We start from the raw sequence: 21127 nt of genomic DNA on the forward strand, positions 1-21127 counted from the left end.
TTGCTGCATTTTATAAATAAAGATAATAGCATATATTATAATGAATATAAAAAAAAGATCGATGGTTAATTTATACGGTTTTGACGAGAACTTTGCTTAGCGTTAGTAGCGACCGAAGCTCTTCTTTTGTGACACATTTTGCTGTATTTTAATAATCTGATGAGCCTTTCCCCTCACAAATAAATATAAAACTTGCAACAAAAGAAACGAACCTACACAGCAGCGGCAGCAGTCATGGCACCGTTGTCAGTATCGCACTCAGTGCCGCGTATTTACCGGTTTCTGGCCCATAACTGTTGCCAAGAAGCACCAGTAATTAACCATTGAAACGATAATCATATATGAAGTCAGTTATTTGGGTGATGAAAGCAGTTTTTGGGTCGGAAATCGGCAAACATAAGAGGCAGAGTACGACAACCTGGCACCGCTGGGCACTGTCACGGATCGACGCGGCAGCAGTGGGCCACACGGGGAGGCGGCGCGTCGTCGCGTGTTTGACAAGACATTAATTCGTAGGTATATATTTAACATAGATTTTAAGACACTTCCACGGGTAGTTTTATTTCCAGGGTAAGCAAGGTGCGTCCACACACAAAAAAAGGAATTAGAAACAAGCATCAAAATAGCCTACACATGTTACTGTTGCTTATGGCCATCGCATTATTTTTTTGACCCATAAATTATAAGGAAAGATCGATGGTTCATGGTTTTGACGCGAACTAATTAATTTGCTTGGCTGCCGTTCATTTGTGGTGTGGCCGTGGCAGTGTTCGAGGCTGCCTGGCAGTGACACAGCAAGCAGTGCCGTGGGTGCGGGCAGCAGCAGGGTGGCGCCGCTCGTGGCTGCTGGCTCGGATGATGTTCCCGAAATGGTGTACACAGCCTTACCTGGCGAAGTGAATACTTACAACATGGATTATTGTTTTAGTCCCTGAATGCAGTGCACTAACAAGTGACTTCCGGAAAATAGAAGAAGAGAGAAGCCCAATATATGAAGTAGTACCGGTATATTTTGTGTTCATACAACACTACCGTATTGCTTTTCCATTTTAAACAGAAGGGGGTCAAGGGGGTGAAGCCCCCCCCCCCGTTAGGTAGGTGTCTCTTCTTTAAATTATCAATACCTAGAACACACCTCTACTAGTGTAAGTTGGGTGTATTAGCAGAAAGTCACCCATGACACCCCCACCCCCCTCCACACACACTCTCCCCCCACAGCCTCAGGCACTCGATTTTCTCTTAACTATAACAATGTCAGGTCTCCCCTTGTACACTATATATTTACGCCTCATTTGGGCTCTTTAATATAACCAATCTTAACCTCTCTTCCCCCACAACCCTCCACCCACAACACCCCTTCCCCTCACAGCCCCAGCACATGATTTTCTCTTAACTATAAAAATGTCAGGTCTCCTCTTTTATGCTATACGCCTCATTTGGGCTCTTTGATATAACCAGTCTTAAACTTTCCCCCCTCTCCCCCTCACACACAGTACCCTCCCTACCCACAGCACCAGACACACAATTTTCTCTATACTATAAAAATGTCAGGTCTCCCTTGTACACTATATGCCTCATTTGGGCTCTTTAATATAGCCAGTCATAACCATTTTTTCCTCCTATGGGCTCTTTGATATAACCAGTCTTGAGTCCATATTCTAAAACATATATCGGCACCTCAGTTCGCCTATTCAAATAGCCTCTCTTAGAAGTTGCTGGGATTGCCATGGATTGTTTTGTGATGTTAGTGATAGTTTTAATATGGCTTCTGCATCTGGAATGGGAAAACTCACCCTTGAAAACCTGGTTAGTCTTCTCTGTGGCCTTGGGTAATAGTTGTTATCGGAGTCTGATATGTTTTAAGAATATGGACCTGTAAGCGTCTCAGTTTGTCTTGTTGAAGTTCTCTGAATTGCCGTGGATTATTTTGTGATGCTAGTCATAGTTTGAACATGGATTCTGCATCTTGAACAGGAAAAATCACCCATGACAACCCGGTTAATCTTCTCTATGGCTTTGGGAAATAGCTGTAATGGGAGCAGGATACATTTAAGGATATGGACCCTAACCTCTTTCTCCCCCCTCCCCCCACAGCCCCAGGCCAGCATGATGAGTGGATGGCCAAGGCAGTGGGCGGCGGACAAGGGTGAAAGTCCCTGCACACTGTGGGAGGCCCTCACCCACTGGGCTGACCCCGCTGACCCCTGTGCTGCCAGCCAGAGGGTCATGCAGGACTTTGTGTCGTGCCAAGTGTTCCCCGCCTGGACACAGGGGGGTGGACAGGTGCTGCTGGGACAACTGGAACAGGTACTATATACCCCAACACCATTGTTTCTCCCTATTCATAAATTATGCCTAACTCCTGTTTTGGTTTTTAAATCTCCACAGTGCAGTGGTTAGCGTCCCTGACTACAAATCTGTGGGTCTGGGTTCGAATCCCAGCCTGGGCAGTTGGCATGCAGCCCACCCAGCTGTTCATCCTTCCTTTCTGAGTGGTTAATAAATGGGTACCTGGGGACACCTGCTGGGGAAGGTAAACTGGTAACCTGGATGTTGCACTGGCTCAGTGTCGGGTTAACCCCTTGACAATGGATTCCTACAAGAAGACCTTACCAAGCTTCAGGAATGGAACAAAAAGTGGCTGCTACAATTCAATAAAGAAAAATGTAGTCATGCACTTTGAAAGGGGAAATCCAGCATACCAGTACCACATGGGAAACACTCCGTTATCCACCACAGAGGCAGAGAAAGACCTGGGATTGTATGTTACCAGGCTACCAGTGAAGGTCAAATCCATGCCAATCGCAGCGTAGGGGTTAAGGGTGCCCTCCCACCACAGACTCAGAGCCAATGGGATGGAGTTGAGCGCCTGGCTGTCTTCCATTTCTCACTCCCTAGGCTGCCTGCAGTGGTTCCCAGACTTTTTTCTGGCCAGTGCCTCCATTTCACTGCATGTCAGAATGTCTGTTCCCCTTTCCAAGACTGTCTGATGCAAAAGGTTCAATCCAAATCATACACGTGATCAGGGTTGGCGGTTTAAACCAAATGTTTTAAACCAATAAAAAAACCAGTGGTTTAAACCAACTAATAAAACCATTTTTTTTTCTTTTGTGTGTATCTGTTAGTTTCATCAGTATTGTGGTTTTAACTATATGTAAGATTTTAATTAAGTACAGCAGGGTTGGCGGTTTCAACCAGTGGTGTCAAACTCAAAACCCTTCGAGGGCCAATTCATACTCTGAAGTGCTGTCATGGGGGCCAACAAGGGTGGAAAATACATTGACAAGATTGAAGTTACCACGATACCGCGGGCCATTTATGACTATCCCGCGGGCCATGAGTTTGACACCCCTGGTTTAAACCAAAAACCCATCAATAAAACCAGTGTTTTTTGTGAATCGTTTTTAGATTCATCAGGCATTGTGGTTTTAATTATATGTGGTTTTAATTTTTTTATTATGCACAATCATTTTACTAACACCAGGATGAAAACGTCAGTTGGTAAACTCAAATCTCTATTCAAATGCTGTAACTTCAAAGTAACTGAAAACATAATTTTGCTACATTAAATATATATATATATATATATATATATATATATATATATATATATATATATATATATATATATATATATATATATATATATATATATATATATATATATATATATATATATATATATATATATATATATATATATATATATATATATATATATATATATATATATATATATATATATATATATATATATATATATATATATATATATATATATATATATATATATATATATATATATATATATATATATATATATATATATATATATATATATATATATATATATATATATATATATATATATATATATATATATATATTTGCCACTCCACTAAACAGCAGATAAATTGTTTAAAAAAAATCCTTTCCAACCATGCATACAGAAGAATACTGGTAGGTAAATTATGTGTAAATTCAAATGTAGTACAATACTTATTCATACTTATTGTTTTCTGAAACTTACTGAGCAAATGCATATAACATACAGTACTGCACTGAGCCACAGAAATCAGGTATGTGTAATTTATAATGGAGTACAACAAATTTATATTCATTCCTACAGAGTAATTATATATTGCATACAGTACACACACAAAAAAAAAACTGGTAGTTAAATTTCAATGGCATACAAAACATTTATATTTGTAATATATAGGTATAGAAAGCAAAGAGCAAGTCTGTATTACTGAGCAGTAAGTGCATCACTGAGAAACCCAGCTTAACCTTGCATTATATTTTCCATAGGCCCACTTGAGCTGGGGTTATGATATAAGCAGCACGAACAATACGCGTTCTGCGGTGATCAGGAACTTTAGGTCCTGAAACGGTACCAAGAGGAATGGTACCCTCATCTGATGTGTATAATGCTTTTTTCTGATGTTTTATTCACTTGATATATTATAGAATCTGGTCAATATCTTTGATTTCCAGCACCTTATTATGAATATAAATGAAATAATATTAAAAACACCCCTGAATATACCAAAAATTATGCCAAATGAGGTTAGGCATAAAACTAAATTTCCAGTACACCAACCAGGTCTGGAATATACCAAATTGGCATAATTATGCCAAACCTGGCAACCCTGGTGGGAAGGGAAAGAGTGACTCACGATTCTAGTCGTTCAGAGCTGCGAGCTGCAGTCAGGAGCAAGGTGCAAAGTGATGGTGTTGTGTACCGGTAGTGTATTACTGTAGCAGCGAGGTATAGTGTAACTAGGTATTGTAGGGGGGCATTGTGAATGCAGTCATCACCGAGGGGGGGCACTGTCCTGGAAGCTGCAATGGTAATCGTTGCCTGAATAATTGCCAGGACCACTATTCTAAGGATTTTCAGTCCTAGTGACTCTATTCTCATTAACCTGTGGGCTTTGGCTATGGGAAAACCGAGAAGTGGCCAAAAAACGACAAAATTACACTGCATTTTGAGACTAAGAAAAGAACATGGAATGTACATCAGAGTACTCCTCTCATAACTGTAAAGCCATTAAAAATATTTACTTTTACTCAAATTCCATTTTTGGGGGGTGGTGTTTGTTAAAAAATAAACAGTCTCATGACGCGTTGCATCTAGCCGAGAGTTGCTTGTTGTCTTCTATAGGGAATTGGACAAATGATTACTGTATGGATAGCTAATTCAGTATGCCATGACCTTACAGCCTATGACAAAAAAGCCCACCTCAAGATCACTCACCCACCATATATGACCTAGGGCATTTAAAGTGGGTTGCGCTATGCTACCACCGCCTACAATTAGCTTGAATTAGGTGTATTATTCACCGTACCACAGCCACGACTCCTGAAAGCCCTAAAAAGGGTCTGCCGATGTTCTCGGGTTAATAACTCAGAATAAGTATTACTTAGGTTCCAGCACAGTAGATATTAGATGCATGCTGTCCATGTTGCATGGTGACACTGGCGTCTGTGGACTGTAAATTGTACATATATAGTCTGTGTATGCTAAGGCGGCCATTGTTGTTCTGAGTCATCATAACAGCGCCCCTAACTCCTCCGGGGAGCGCGATGCAGCGGCAGTATGCGGTGCGGGATATAGCCAGGAAAGCTCCCCCTCTCTCTCTCTCTTACAACTGTTTTTGTAGCATGCAACTGGAAAATTAGAAGAGGTCTTTCATGTTTTACTACTCTTTAACCCTTTCAGTGCTCCGGACCACGATCGTGGCTTTCAGGGAAATGCCTCCTGACCACGATCGTGGTCCCATATTTGACGAGCCACAGAATTAAATTGCGCGCCTCCTGGCTGCTGCTTGTGGTCAGCTGACACTCTCCCATCCTCGCTCGGCTCATGGGACGCGTCACTAGTTGTGTGGTTAGGAAAATATAGTCACAATGGCAATCACACCGTAAGTTATCAAATGCCCATTTTTTCACAATTATTATTATTTCCAGACGTCGCTAGCGGCATTTATTTACTGAAATAACATAAGTAATGATAAAATCTTGTTGTTAGAGAGCAGATATGCCAGATATAATTCATTTATTGGTAGTATAATGCGTATTTCGTATATTACCATATATGGGCATGTGTATCCTAGCTCATGACTTCCTCTCGCTATTGTTTACATAAAACATTACAAGGTAACCGCACTGAAACAAAGGAGGAGGATTGTATGGGACCCTCAGTCCGTGTCTGTCATGAAAGATGTGTGATTCTCGACCCTCCACCTCTCGTGGCCCCCTCCCTCCCCAGCCGCCTGCTACGCCCGCAGTGCGGCGTAAAAGGCCCACAATTGTTAGCACACCAGATGCTATTGCCATGATTACAGCATCTGGAGATGAATACTCAGATGAGGAGGAAAATATTGATGAGATAGCACCTGATGTGTCCAGCACTGAAAGTGAAAACTCATATTCTGAGGCAGACACCGAGTCATCTGATGCTTCGTATCAGCCTCCCAGCCCACCACCACTGCCTCCTCCTCGTCCTCCTCCTCCTCCTCCCACACGTGATGCGCAGCGTGCTAGACGACGCCTCCTGCCTGCCCTCCGCCGCACGCGACAACAGCCTGCATTTACATGGACAGATGGTGATGATTTTATTCCAAATGTGTATGATTTTGATAATGCATCAAGCGGAATTTCTGACGCTAGTGGCATCACAGATGACTCCACTATCCTAGATTTTTTCAAGCTGTTTGTGGACGATGCTGTCATAGATCTGATTGTTTGTGAAACTAATAAGTATTTTGTATATTGTGGTGGTTTCACAAACTTGTCACCCTTCTCAAGAGCTAGGAGGTGGAAAGACACAACTTCCCAAGAAATGCATGTATTTCTGGCTCTCACGCTGCTGATGCCCCTTGTGAAAAAGCATGCTATTCGTGACTATTGGAAGAAAGACAGCATGACCTTCCTTCCTGTCTTTCCAAGATATATGTCACGGGATAGGTATCAGCTCTTACTGCAATTCATTCATTTTGCTGACAACACCTCACAGGACAAGAGTGATTCACTTTGCAAAATTCGAGAACTCTTCACAATGATGAATGTGAACTTCACCAAATATTTTACTCCCTTTCAGAAACTTGTGATTGATGAGAGCCTGGTACTTTTTAGAGGCAGGCTTTCATTTAGACAGTACATAAAAAGTAAGGCTCACCGTTTTGGGATAAAATTATTTGTGGTGTGTGATTGTGAGACAGGTGTTGTGATGAAAATTCTTGTCTACACAGGAGCAACCACAGACAATATATCCCCAAACGACCCCCTGGGAATGTCAGGTGCAGTAGTGAGGACGCTCCTGGATAATTATCTGAACAAGAACCACCTGCTTTACACTGACAGGTGGTACACCAGTCCCATCCTTTGCAAGTTTCTTCATGACAATGGGACTGGTTCTTGTGGCACAGTGGGCCCAAACAGGAAGGGCATGCCAAAATTTCTCGACATTGCCCGAGGTACATGTGCTCGTCAAAAAACAGAAGACATGTTAGCCATAAAGTGGAAGGACAAGCGTGATGTTCACCTTCTGACTACATTCCATAAGGGTGAGCTACAAGATACAGGAAAAATTGACCCTAAGACCAAAGACCCTGTCATCAAGCCTGATGTTGTGAAAGATTACACATTGAACATGAGACTGATAGATAAAGCTGACATGCAAATAGGAAATGTGGAATGTCTAAGGAAATCTGTGAAGTGGTATAAAAAACTCTTCTTTCACTTGACTGACATCTCAGTGCTGAATGCCTACAACTTCTACCTGATGAAAACTGGTGAAAGGATGCCCCTGAAAGATTTCGTGCATGAACTGGTGTACCAAATGCTAGAAAAATATGGGACATCTACATCAGCCTATCATGGACGCCCAGCTTCTGATCTTGGACACAGACCAGATCGTCTGGAGTGTAGGGAGTATATGTCCAGGCATTACTTGATCGCGATACCTCCGACTGCCACAGGAAAGAAAGGTATCCTTCAGTGCTTCGTATGCACTAACACAAAGCGTCGTCGCAAAGCAAGAGTGCGTACAAAGTGGAAGTGTGCAGAATGTGACGTACCGTTGTGTGTAGGTGGATGCATGAGGGATTACCACTCCCTCTCTGTCTATTAGTTGGTAGACAGGCAAGAGACTAATTCTTTTTACCTGTGCTAAAGGTACTACACTGAAATTCAGCAGTGATGAGCAGTTCTTTTTGTTCTGTTTTATTGAAAAGAAAGCAAGTATTTATGTTGGTTTTGATACATTTAGTGAAAACTACATTCATTTTATTTCTTGTTCTCAAAAAAAAAAAAAGAAACCATTTTGTTGTGTTCTATTGCGAAGGAAGCCAGTATTTTATGTTGAATTTGATAATAATAGTGTGTACATCAAGAAAACACTCTGAAAACATATTTTATATTATTTGTGTGAATATAATGTATACAAAAGTGTGATAAATAATTACCCTAGTACATTCGTGAGCAGCTCTGAGCAATTGCAGTTCAAATCAGGCAAAAAATTCTGTGTAATTTAGTGAGAACACCTGCACAACTTGCGGCGGAAAATAATCACCCGCTAAGATGGCAATACTCAACAACGCACAACGTACCACCAGGAAACCAACTTCCCCTCGTTATTGCACCACTTTCCAGGGTGAGTAGAGACCTTAATTTTTTACAGTAGATGCGTAACACTCTATTATGCATGAGAATAATGATTTTTTCCATATTTGCAAGACCCGATTTTTCGGCCAAAAATGCGTCTCAAAGGTATGACCCAAAAACCTATATGCGACCTGAAAGGGTTAACATTGCAATTAAAAAGCATGTTAGAGAAGCTGCATTTTGCCTTTTTTACAGATTGTATGAAGATCAAATGAATATATTGCTAAATCCATCTCTAAATCTATCTATAATTCCTTTTCAAACTCATATATGTATATACGGATAGAATTACTGGAATAAAAATAATGAAAAGAAAAAAAAAAAAAACTGGTTTAAACCAAAAAAACCTGGTTTAAACCAAAAAAACCTGGTTTAAACCAAAAAAAAAATGTTTTTTTAATTTTTTTTTAAACATTGTTTTTTTCCAACCCTGCACGTGATATTAGGGTGGTCCACTAAGTAGGGGGTAAAAAAAAAAAAAAATCGGAATTTCTTTTCTCCCTGGGCGGTTTTAGGTGCCTATTATAGACAAACTTTCACCTCTTAAGTTTTATCTCGATTTAATAATATTTAGTGGTGGCACAAGACGTGTAAAGTTTATACCCTGACCGCGTCTGAGTCCCCCCCAGAGAAGGTGACACCGTTTGGGTATTAGCCGCTCGAAGACGGGGGTCTCATGTTTGCGAGGCACTCACTGTAGCAGAATCGTCAGGGATGCCTTCGGAGCCACCGAGAACCTCTTGCTGTGGTCCGCCACAACACCGAGCAAGAACTGGAGCTGCTCGTCCTTCTTCGTGTGGCTCCCGTTGAACTCCTGAATGAGGGCGATACCACGCTCGGCGTGGTCGTTAACCACCGGGATGTTGTTTACCCTCTCCTTCGCCTTCTTTTATTCTGGATGATGTTCCCATTCCTCAGGAGAGGAATAAGGGGTTGATACCAAGGTGCCGGAACAACTCTCTTGTTCTGGGTGTCACAAGTGTCTCCAGCTTCGGAGGAGCGGGCCCCTTCTTCAGATGAATCCTCTTGGGGACGTCCTCATCTCCCTCATCCTCGTCGTCATTTTCCTCCATCGCCGCAGCCATGGCTTGCTTCGATCGTCTCCGCGGGAACCCTGGGATCAAACAGGGCCAGCCCCACGAGCTGTTCAGATAAATACCACAGGTGGTTCTCCAGCTTCCTTGCCGCTGCCTGCCTCAAGGTTTTAGTTGCTCCAGAGCTTCTCCAGGACGTCCAAGTCTGTCCGAGGAGCTGCAGCTGCGTCCGTCGCTCCGAACCACGGCTTCATGCAGACGAGGATCGCCAACGTGCTCACTTCTTTGACACACTTCAAATCCAGCTTCGTCATCAAAAGCTGCTCACGGAACAACCAGATCTTCAATGAGTAGATGACCTTGGACATCCACCTAGCATGGTGGAAAGCTCCTGGCTGCTTGAACGTAAAGCGCGGTACCTTTCTTCTAAGGATGATAACCACGAGCTCCAAGTACTCCCAGTAGTCGTCGCGGAAACAGACAACACTTGCCCAGAGGATAGTAACTTGGAGCCAAGGAGATGTTCCTCACGGTTCAACAGATATAAACCACGTTTCGAAGTCATCCTGAACAGTAAATAAATAGATTATTGTGCAAAATAAGTTGTGAAACTGTGAAAGTCGTCTTAATGACAACAAAGTGGCACAAAATAAGAGCATGCAGCTGGTCTGAAAGCTGGGTGACCACTGACTACAGCCGCCTGGCACAGTGCGTCGCTGAGTGTGAGTCAGCCAATCAAGTTGACTCACACGCAGCGATGCAGTGTGCCAGGCGGCTGCAGTCAGTCGTGATTGGCTGGTGGGCTCACCGATCTGCTACAACTGTATAAGAATAACTGAAGTGAATGATGCAATCACATAATGTGGTGTCATCATTCCTTCCCGGGACAAAACGGCCGAAAATTCAGTCAGCCTGTGCCACCCCTAAATGTTGTCCAATTTTGATTAAATTTTACTGGGAGAGTTTTCTCCCGGAACGATACCATAAAACGTCCGGGGAGCAAAAGAAATCAATAGTTGATTTTTATGGACCACCCTAACGTGATATGTATTGAAAATCGTTGACTTTTTCCATGTTAGTACTTGTACATTTACTTGATTATTTTTCTAGTGGAGTTTTATGAATTTAATAGCAATGGAGAATGTTGATTAACTTTAATTTATACCTAAAAATAAAAGCAAAGTAGTTATTTTTTTTATATTCAGAACAAATTACTGAAGAGTAAACAAAAAGCTGAGTATAATGCCTGGGTGCTGTACTGTGATTCACCGTGTTCTGGTGAAGGTTAGTCAGTGGGAAAACAGTGATATCATCTTCTTCGCCAGTTCTGAGACATGCGGAGGAGGGCTTGAGAGGGCACAGTGCAGCTCATTTTCAACCTCCAATCTGTTTAATTTCTTCACATTTACATTGGCCAGAGTTGACAAGCCTGACTCACAAAGATATATTGATACAAGTGAAAGCAATGCATTGATAAATCTTATTAATACTACTTTAGGGTAGGAGTTGCTCATCAAGGGCAAAGATTCTGTGACTGATTCCTCTTTGAACATTTCTCTTGCTCCTGAATAAGTCTTCAGCTCCATAAATTCATCATGACAGTCTTCAAGAACTTTTTTAGCTGATAAATTGAATGGGTTTTGCACTAAATCCAACTCATCATCACTGAGGTCAGGAAAATATTGGCTGAATTCTTTTCCCAGTGCTGTCAAATGCCACAAAATTTTATTTCGTGCAAATAGTTAAAGCCTTTGATCTTCACCATCATCAGCAAGAATTGATCTCAAACATTACAACAATTTTTATATTGCTCTCTCTGCTAATTTTCCAGCTTGCTCCTGAAAGCTTTCAAGGAATCCATGACTTTATTATGTTTGTATTTCTTCCTTGCATCTGAAGCTTCAGTTTATTCAGCTGCTCAAATATGTCAGCCAAATAGGCGAGGTGCATGACCCATTCCTTACATCCAGCCGGGCAAATAATTCTATCTTACCCTCAACTTAGAAAACACAATTTGAGTTCATCTCTAAGCTCAAATGCTCACTCAGTTACATTTCCTTTTGAAAGCCAACAAACATATGAACAGTGAACATGAAACAGCTCTTCTGCAGCAGGGGGTACAGCAGCCACCACACTGGAGGGGAGGGGGTGGGGGTACTCATGGCAGGAGGCCTAGGGAGAGTGTAAGTGTGGCAGCCCTGTCAATGGTTAAGGGAGAATTTCCCCCTGGCTGAGAACCCCTGCTTTAGGCTGTTCCACTAATTATATATCTTAATTAGTTTTGATTGGTCAGATAATCTCTCTAATCCTAAAGCCCTGACTCATCATTCCTATTATATATATATATATATATATATATATATATATATATATATATATATATATATATATATATATATATATATATATATATATATATATATATATATATATATATATATATATATATATATATATATATATATATATATATATATATATATATATATATATATATATATATATATATATATATATATATATATATATATATATATATATATATATATCACTCGTCAGGCTGTAGCATAGCCTCTAACTCCCTCCACTTGTTTATTAGTCATTACAGTAATCCCTCGCCTATCGCGGGGGTTAGGTTCCAGAACCCCCCGCGATAGGCGAAAATCCGCGAAATAGTGACCTTATATTTTTTTATTTACATATATATTTTAAGGCTTTATAAACCCTCCCCACACTCCTACAAATCTTTCCCACACTCCTATTGACCTTTCCCACACTCTTATAAACACTTCCTACGACGTTTCGTCGTTACGACGCGGTCCCAATAAATGATTCTCTAATTCTTGTTTCGACTTTCGACATTTGCTTCGTAAATACGAACTCGCGCAGGAATTAGTTTGTTGAGAGGGGCGGAAAAATAGTCAGAGAAAGGACAATATGAGCGTAGCTCACTTCTTTTATATCACAACTAGGTAAATATGGAAGGGGAAAGGGAGGAGAGGGACAGAGTGAGTCATGAAAAAAATACCGATAGAGGATGTAAGAAGGGAGAACAAGGAAAAGTAGTGGAGGAAACAGGGAGAGATAAAGAGGATGAAAACAAGGAGAAGGGTGTGGGGAGGGAGGGACAGTGGGGAGAGTCATGTCAGGTCCTGAGGGAGTCAGGTCAGGGTTTCAGTCAGGACATGACCTGACTCTCACTTCCGCCCCTCCCTCCTCACACCCTTCCCATTTCACCTTCTGTGTGTGTGTGTGTGTGTGTGTGTGTGTGTGTGTGTGTGTGTGTGTACACCTAGTTGTAAACACACACACACACACACAGAAGGGGAAATGAAAATGGTGTGGGGAGAGAGTGGCAGAAGGGAGAGTCAGGTCAGGGCTTTGGTCAGGACATAACCTGACTCACTTCTGCCCCTCCCTCCACACACCCTTCCCATTTCCCCTTCTGTGTGTGTGTGTGTGTGTGTGTGTGTGTGTGTGTGTTTGTGTTTGTGTTTGTGTGTGTGTGTGTGTTCATATAATCTAATGGAGAAGGAGAAAGGGAGGAAGAGAGTGATAGAGTGAGAGATAAGACTAAAGATAAAAGGGTGTGAGAAAGGAGGAAACAAGGGAAATGAGTGGAGGAAATGGGACGGGAAAAGAAGAGAGAGAGAGAGGGTCAGGTAAAGGTGAGGAAAGAGGGGGAGAGAAAGGGTGTGAGTGGGAGGGAAAAATATTAAAAGAGAGAGGTAGGGAGGGTCAGGTAAAGGTGAGGAAAGAGGGGGAGAGAAAGGGTTTGAGTGGGAGGGAAAGATATTAAAAGAGAGAGGTAGGGAGAGTCAGGTAAAGGTGAGGAAAGAGGGGGAGAGAAAGGGTGTGAGTGGGAGGGAAAGAGATTAAAAGAGAGAGGTAGGGATCGAGGGTCAGTTAAAGGTGAGGAAAGTAGGGGAGAGAAAGGGTGTAAGTGGGAGGGAAAGAGAACCTCTCTTTATCCACACCACACTACATTCACACAACATATACACCTTTTCCCAAAATCAAAATTTCAAAATGGCGCGCATACACCAAGCCTCGGAGTCCCCGACTGGGGGGGGGGACCACAAAGTCCCCCAGGGAGGACTCCCCTTCTGGCTGCCGACCCGAGAGGTGTCTTGATAACTCCTCGAACCTCTTTCTTCTCAATTTCTGCAACATTCGCGGTCTTCGCTCTAATTTTCATTCTGTGGAACATCATCTCTCCTCCTCTAAACCTCACCTTCTCTTCCTTACTGAAACACAGGTTTCTGAGGCTACTGACAGCAATCTCTACTCTGTTCCCTCCTACTATCTCTATCCTAAATTTCAATCCAAAGCTGGATGTTGCGCCTACGTGCGCAACGACATCACTTGCTCTCGTGCCCACGACCTTGACTCTTCTGAATTTTCCACCATCTGGTTAAGACTTCACTGTCATTCTATTACTAAATACATCTGTGCTATTTATCTCTCACCTAACTCTACCAACTATGTAAAATTCTTTGACTATTTGAATTCTAAAGTGGAGCACATCTTGACCCACTCTCCCTTCGCTGAAATCTCCATCCTAGGAGATTTCAATGTTCACCACCAGCTTTGGCTTTCATCCTCTTTCACTGACCATCCTGGTGAACAAGCCTACAACTTTGCTATCCTCAACGACCTAGAGCAGTTGGTCCAGCACCCTACACGTATTCCCGACCGTCTTGGAGATCGGCCCAACATTCTAGACCTCTTCCTTACCTCAAACCCTTCTGCTTATTCTGTCAAACTGTTCTCTCCGTTGGGCTCCTCCGATCACAATCTTATTTCTGCATCCTGTCCTATCGCTCCTGTACACCCTCTGGACCCACCGAAGAGGCGATGCTTCTGGCATTTTGCTTCAGCTCGGTGGGACAACCTGAGGATGTACTTTTCCGATTTCCCGTGGAATGATTATTGCTTCCAGGATAGAGACCCCTCTGTGTGCTCAGCGCATCACAGAGGTGATTGTCTCTGGAATGGAGGCATACGTTCCTCGTTCTTTCTCTACTCCTCACGCAAAAAGCCTTGGTTTAATCACGCTTGTTCTCGTGCTGTCAATGATAGAGGTAGCTCACAAAAGGTACCAGAGCCTTCAAACTAATGCTAATTATGAACTTTACATTTCTGCCCGAAATCGTGCCAAATCTATTCTCCGACTAACCAAAAATTCTTTCATTAATAGAAAATGTCAAAACCTTGCTTTCTCTAACTCTTCCCGTGACTTCTGGCATCTAGCCAGTAACATCTCCTCCAACTTCACTTCTTCATCTTTCCCTCCACTCCTCAGTCCTGACGGCAACACTGCCGTCTCATCTATCTCTAAGGCTGAACTCTTCTCTCAAACTTTTTCTAAAAACTCCACTCTGGACGATTCTGGGCATATTCCTCCTACTCATCCCCCCTGACTCCTTTATGCCTGTTATAAAGATTCTTCAAAATGATGTTTTCTATGCCCTCTCTGGCCTCAATCCTCAGAAGGCTTATGGACCTGATGGAGTGCCTCCTATTGTCCTTAAAACTGTGCCTCCGTGCTGTCACCCTGCCTGGTCAAACTCTTTCGCCTCTGCCTGTCAACATCTACCTTTCCTTCTTGCTGGAAGTATGCCTTCATACAGCCTGTACCTAAGAAGGGTGACCGCTCCAATCCCTCAAACTACCGTCCTATTGCTTTACTTTCTTGTCTATCTAAAGCTTTTGAATCAATCCTTAACCGGAAGATTCAAAAGCACCTTTCCACTTCTGACCTTCTATCTGATCGCCAGTATGGGTTCCGCAAGGGGCGTTCTACTGGTGATCTCCTAGCCTTCTTAACTGACTCTTGGTCATCCTCTCTTAGCCGTTTCGGTGAAACTTTTGCTATTGCGCTGGACATATCAAAAGCTTTTGATAGGGTCTGGCACAAATCTTTGCTCTCAAAACTACCCTCCTACGGTTTCTATCCTTCTCTCTGTACCTTTATCTCCAGTTTCCTTTCTGACCGTTCTATTTCTGCCGTGGTAGACGGTCACTGTTCTTCTCCTAAATCTATTAACAGTGGTGTCCCACAGGGTTCTGTCCTATCTCCCACTCTTTTCTGTTGTTCATTGATGATCTTCTTTCCAAAACGAACTGTCCTATCCATTCCTACGCCGATGATTCCACTCTGCATTATTCAACTTCTTTTAATAGAAGACCCACCCTTCAGGAACTTAACGACTCAAGGCTGGAGACTGCAGAACGCTTAGCCTCAGACCTTACTATTATTTCCGATTGGGGCAAGAAGAACCTGGTGTCCTTCAACGCCTCAAAACACAGTTTCTCCACCTATCCACTCGACACAATCTTCCAAACAACTATCCCCTATTCTTTGACAACACCCAGCTATCACCTTCCTCAACACTAAACATTCTCGGTCTATCCTTAACTCAAAATCTCAACTGGAAACTTCATATCTCATCTCTTACTAAATCAGCTTCCTCGAGGCTAGGCGTTTTGTACCGTCTCCGCCAGTTCTTCTCCCCTGCACAGTTGCTGTCCATATACAGGGCCTTGTCCGCCCTCGTATGGAGTATGCATCTCATGTGGGGGCTCACTCACAAAGCTCTTCTTGAATGAGTGGAGTATAAGGCTCTTCTTCTCATCTGCTCTCCTCCTCATTGTGATTGTCTTCTACATATTAAATTCCGCATATATGTTTCCTCTGTTTCTATCTTATATCGATATTTCCACGCTGACTGCTCTTCTGAACTTGCTAACTGCATGCCTCCCCCTCCGCGGCCCCGCTGCACTCGACTTTCTACTCATGCTCATCCCTATACTGTCCAAACCCCTTATGCAAGAGTTAACCAGCATCTTCACTCTTTCATCCCTCACGCTGGTAAACTCTGGAACAATCTTCCTTCATCTGTATTTCCTCCTGCCTACGACTTGAACTCTTTCAAGAGGAGGGTATCAGGACACCTCTCCTCCCAAAACTGACCTATCTTTCGGCCACCTCTTTGGATTCTTTTTAGGAGCAGTGAGTAGCGGGCTTTTTTTTCATTAATGTTTGCTTTTTGTGTGCCCTTGAACTGTCTCCTTTGCTGTAAAAAAAAAAAAAAAAAAAAAAAATAGGGAAACTGCAAGAGGCCGGGTGGCCTACACAAGGCAGCTCCAGAATCCCCCCCACTACTCACGATGGGTGAGGTGTAGTTTCAGGGGTTACAGGTAGAGGCTTGATCCTCGTTTTACCGGCGGTACTATGCACGCACCAGTACCCCGTCACCTTACTGCACCCACACCTCACTGCCACCTGTCGTCCTCGTCCATGTAGCTATCCAGTATACTCTTAAAACAAGCTATCGCCCCTGCACTAACTATGTGATTGCTGAGTCTATTCCATTCCCCCACCACCCTATTATTAAACCAATGCTTGCCTTTATCTCTCCTAAATCTATACTTTTCTAATTTAAATCCATTACTGCGAGTTCTATCCTGCTGGCTAATTCTCAGTACTTTACTTATATTGCCTTTGTTGTAACCCTTGACCCATTTGAATACTTTTATCGGATCTCCCCGCACTCTTCGTCTCTCTAGTGAATGTAAGTTTAGATGTTTCAGCCTATTTTGATATGGGAGGTTCCTCAGCCCCTGAATCATCTTGGTCATCCTCCTTTGAACTGGTTCTAGCAAGTTGATGTCCATTCTGTAGTGTGGGCACCAAAACTGGACAGCATAATCTAAGTGTGGCCTAACTAACGCTAAATAAAATCTGAGGATGACCTCTGCACTCCTGTTGGTTACCGGCCTGTTAATAAAGCCTAATACCCTATTAGCCCTATTCCTCACACTAATACATTGCTTCCTTAGTTTTAGGTCAGAGTTCACTAACACTCCCAAATCCCTTTCACACTCAGACCTGCCTATCGCTGTGGAGTCTAAACTATACCCGTGTAATGGGTTACGTGTTCCTACACTAAGTACGCTACACTTGGTAATGTTAAAATTCATCTGCCATTTCTCTGACCAAGCTGACAGTTTGTTGAGATCCTCCTGCAGTGCTCTAGCATCCTCCCCTGTCCTAATAGTGTGTCCTATTTTGGTGTCATCTGCAAATTCACCTTTGTCACTAGTTATCCCATTGTCTATGTCATTGATGTAGATAATGAATAGAAGCGGGCCTAAAACTAAACCTTGAGGAACCCCACTGGTAACATTACCCCATTCGGATTTTTTACCGTTAATGGTAACCCTCTGTTTCCTGTCGTTAATCCACGCCCAAAGAGATTAAGAGAGAAGCAGGGAGGGTCAGGTAAAGGTGAGGAAGGAGGGGAAGAGAAAGGAACACAAAGGAAGAACAAACAACAGCAGACCTGCTGGTCCTGCTGGTCCTTACGAGGCTGTTTGTGACAAGCTACACTAACTATCTAATCAAAGGTGGAAGATGAAGGACAGCAAAGGCGAAGGCTCCTCCCCACCCCCCCCATCCCTCCAGCCAAAGCTGGCAGGAAAGGAAAAAGAACCATGCAGCATGGAATTTATGTAGGAAAGAGGAAAAAACTACCATTACTGCTACCACTAACTGGGCGATAAAAGCGGACAAGGACACCAGTATTCGAAAGAACTTAACGTTATTACGACAATGAGTAATATATTAGTTGCTGGTTGGATTCAAAATATTGTCTAATCTATTCTTGAAGGCCGTAACTGTTGTACTATCAACGACATCACAGGGTAGAGAGTTCCAGACATTAACAACTCGATTGAAGAAGAAGTGTTTAGCTTCGTGCGACGAGAATCTTTTACCACTTATCTTCAAATTGTGATTTCTTCTTGTTCTATTTGATCGATCAATTGTAAAGTAATCTTCCGCATTAATATCACTGAATCCTTTAAACATTTTAAACACTTCTATTAGATCACCTCACATTCTTCGTTGTGAAAGGCTGAATAAATTTACTTTTTTTAGCCTTTGTTCATATGATAAATTTCTCAACCTAGGAATCATCTTTGTTACCCTTCGTTGAACCCGTTCCAACTTTTCTATGTCTTTTCTGTAATAGGGAGACCAAAACTGTACACAGTACTCTAGACGGGGTCGAACCAACGAATTATACAGTTTTAATATTACTTTTTCTGATTTATTATGAAAAACTCGTCTGATGAAGCCAACCAATTTGTTTGCAGTTTTAACTATCTCTGAACAATGCTGACCGGGCTTTAAATCGCTTGATATAGTGATTCCAAGATCCTTTTCTTTACTTACTGCAGAAAGTTGTTGGCCATTCATTACGTACCGAACGCGATTGTTATTTTTTCCGATGTGCAACACTTTACATTTGTCAACGTTAAATTTCATTTGCCATTGATTGGCCCAACGTGCAAGTCGATCTAGATCTGATTGTAAAGCTTCTTCGTCGAGTGTCGCAGTTACTTTACTAGCAATTTTTGTGTCATCAGCAAATTTTGATACTTTGCAAGTGAGCCCATCATCGATATCATTAACATAAATTAAGAAGAGCATGGGGCCAAGCACTGATCCTTGAGGTACGCCGCTTCTGACGTCGAGGCAGTTAGATGTAACACCGTTTAGAACTACTCTCTGTTTCTGCTCAGACAGCCAGTCCACAAGCCAATTGTGAATGTTACCCGATATACCGTGCGCCAATAGTTTGCAGAGCAAACGTTGGTGGGGGACCTTATAAAATGCCTTTTGAAAATCCAGATATATGATATCTACTGAACTACTTTCATCAAACACCTCAAAAATATAGTGAAAATAATCAAGTAAGTTAGTCAAACACGAACGTTTACTACAGAAGCCATGTTGCGAATTATTTATTATATTATTTTCTTCAAAGAATTTCACCATATTGTCGCGAATGATAGTCTCCATTAACTTATAAACAATCGATGTCAGGCTAATTGGTCGATAGTTTCCTGGATGAGACTTGTCCCCCTTTTTGAAAATTGGTGTGACATTTGCAAGTTTCCAATCCGACAGAACTTTTCCAGCTGTTAAAGATTTATTGAATATGATGGAGAGCGGTTTACAAATTTGATGTTTGATTTCTTTTAAGACCCTAGGGGTAATTTTGTCTGGACCAGGAGCTTTGCTTACTTTAATCTTTTCAGTTGTGCGTAAAATGTCACTTTCTACGATGAGCACGCCACTTAACATCTTTTCGGTCCTTCTAACCTCCGGCGGTTGAGGTGATAAACAATCTTCGTCGGTAAATACGGATGCGAAAAAGTTATTTAGGATTGTAGCCATTCCATTTTCATTGTTCGTGTGGTTACCATTATCATTAGCAAGTTGTCCGATACCACAAGTGAGTGACTTTTTATTATTTACATAGCTAAAAAATTCTTTAGGATTAGATTTACTTGTTTCCGCTATATATTCTTCAAGATTTTTCTTGCTTCGTTTTATTAATTTCTTTGTTTCGCGGCGAATTCTGTCCAACTCTAGTTTTTCAGCCACACTCTGAGTTGATATGTATCTACTGTATATGCATTTTTTAAGAGATAGGCTATTTTGAATCTCGTTATTCCACCATTTGGGTTTCTTCTTAAAAGCTGAACGTCTGTTACGATAGGGTACGCATATGCTTATGGCATTGTTCAATATTGTGGTGAAGGCCCCCCAAGATTTATCAATATCTGTTTCCGCCGAGATTTTAGTCCAGTCAGAATTATTTAGAATTGATTGGAGTCTTTCGAAATTCGCTCTCTGATAATCAGGCACCTTTTCTTTACTAGGAGTTACTTTACTTTCTTTCACATTGATGCTGAATGTGATTGTTCGGTGATCACTAGAACTAAAATTTGGACCAACATTTACTTCGTTAACTAGATCAGCTGTCGTTGAAAAGATAAGGTCAAGTATATTATTTTCCCGAGTCGGTTCTTGAACGTGTTGATGCAAATCACTTTCTAGTAAATTTGTGTATAGGTCGAGCCCTGTATGACAGTTCAACGGTTCACCCCATCTTTTCACTGGCAAGTTAAAGTCCCCAACAATTACTGCCTCGCAACTGCTACTTGTTTCTAATAATAATTCACTTAATGCGTGGTCGATATCAAGAGTCTGCCTTGGCGGTCTGTAGATAAGTCCAATTACTATTTTATGAGATATATTTTTAATTTCAATGAAGACCGTGTCTACATTGGTTATAATATCTGTTTTCACGGATACTGGATGGAGAGAGTTGTGGATATAAAAGATAACGCCTCCACCCTGTCTGTTCTCTCTTTCATGACTAAAGATGGTATAACCCGGTAATCTATATTCCGCAATGAAATCTCTATTTGAAGTGTCTATCCAAGATTCTGTGACTCCGATGATGTGATAATGATTTGTAGCTGCGAGGACTTCTAAGTCTTCAAATTTGTTACGTAGGCTACGAGCGTTTACATAGCAAGCTTTAATGTGATTCGAGTCGGGG

The 21127-nt window shown here is 41.9% G+C and overlaps 1 protein-coding gene across 1 annotated transcript in view; it reads left to right on the forward strand.

Annotated features, from left to right (window-relative positions):
* The first annotated feature begins 413 nt into the window (after window positions 1–413).
* LOC127005267 (uncharacterized) overlaps window positions 414–21127 on the forward strand; it is a 67062-nt gene continuing 46348 nt past the window's right edge. The window contains exons 1-2 of the mRNA XM_050874060.1: window positions 414–512; window positions 2095–2307. Coding sequence (XP_050730017.1) covers window positions 2107–2307 — 201 coding nt within the window. The 5' untranslated portion in view covers window positions 414–512; window positions 2095–2106. The remainder of the gene's footprint in view (window positions 513–2094; window positions 2308–21127) is intronic.

Source organism: Eriocheir sinensis, chromosome 29, assembly GCF_024679095.1.
Source record: "Eriocheir sinensis breed Jianghai 21 chromosome 29, ASM2467909v1, whole genome shotgun sequence".
Classification (NCBI taxonomy): domain Eukaryota; kingdom Metazoa; phylum Arthropoda; class Malacostraca; order Decapoda; family Varunidae; genus Eriocheir; species Eriocheir sinensis.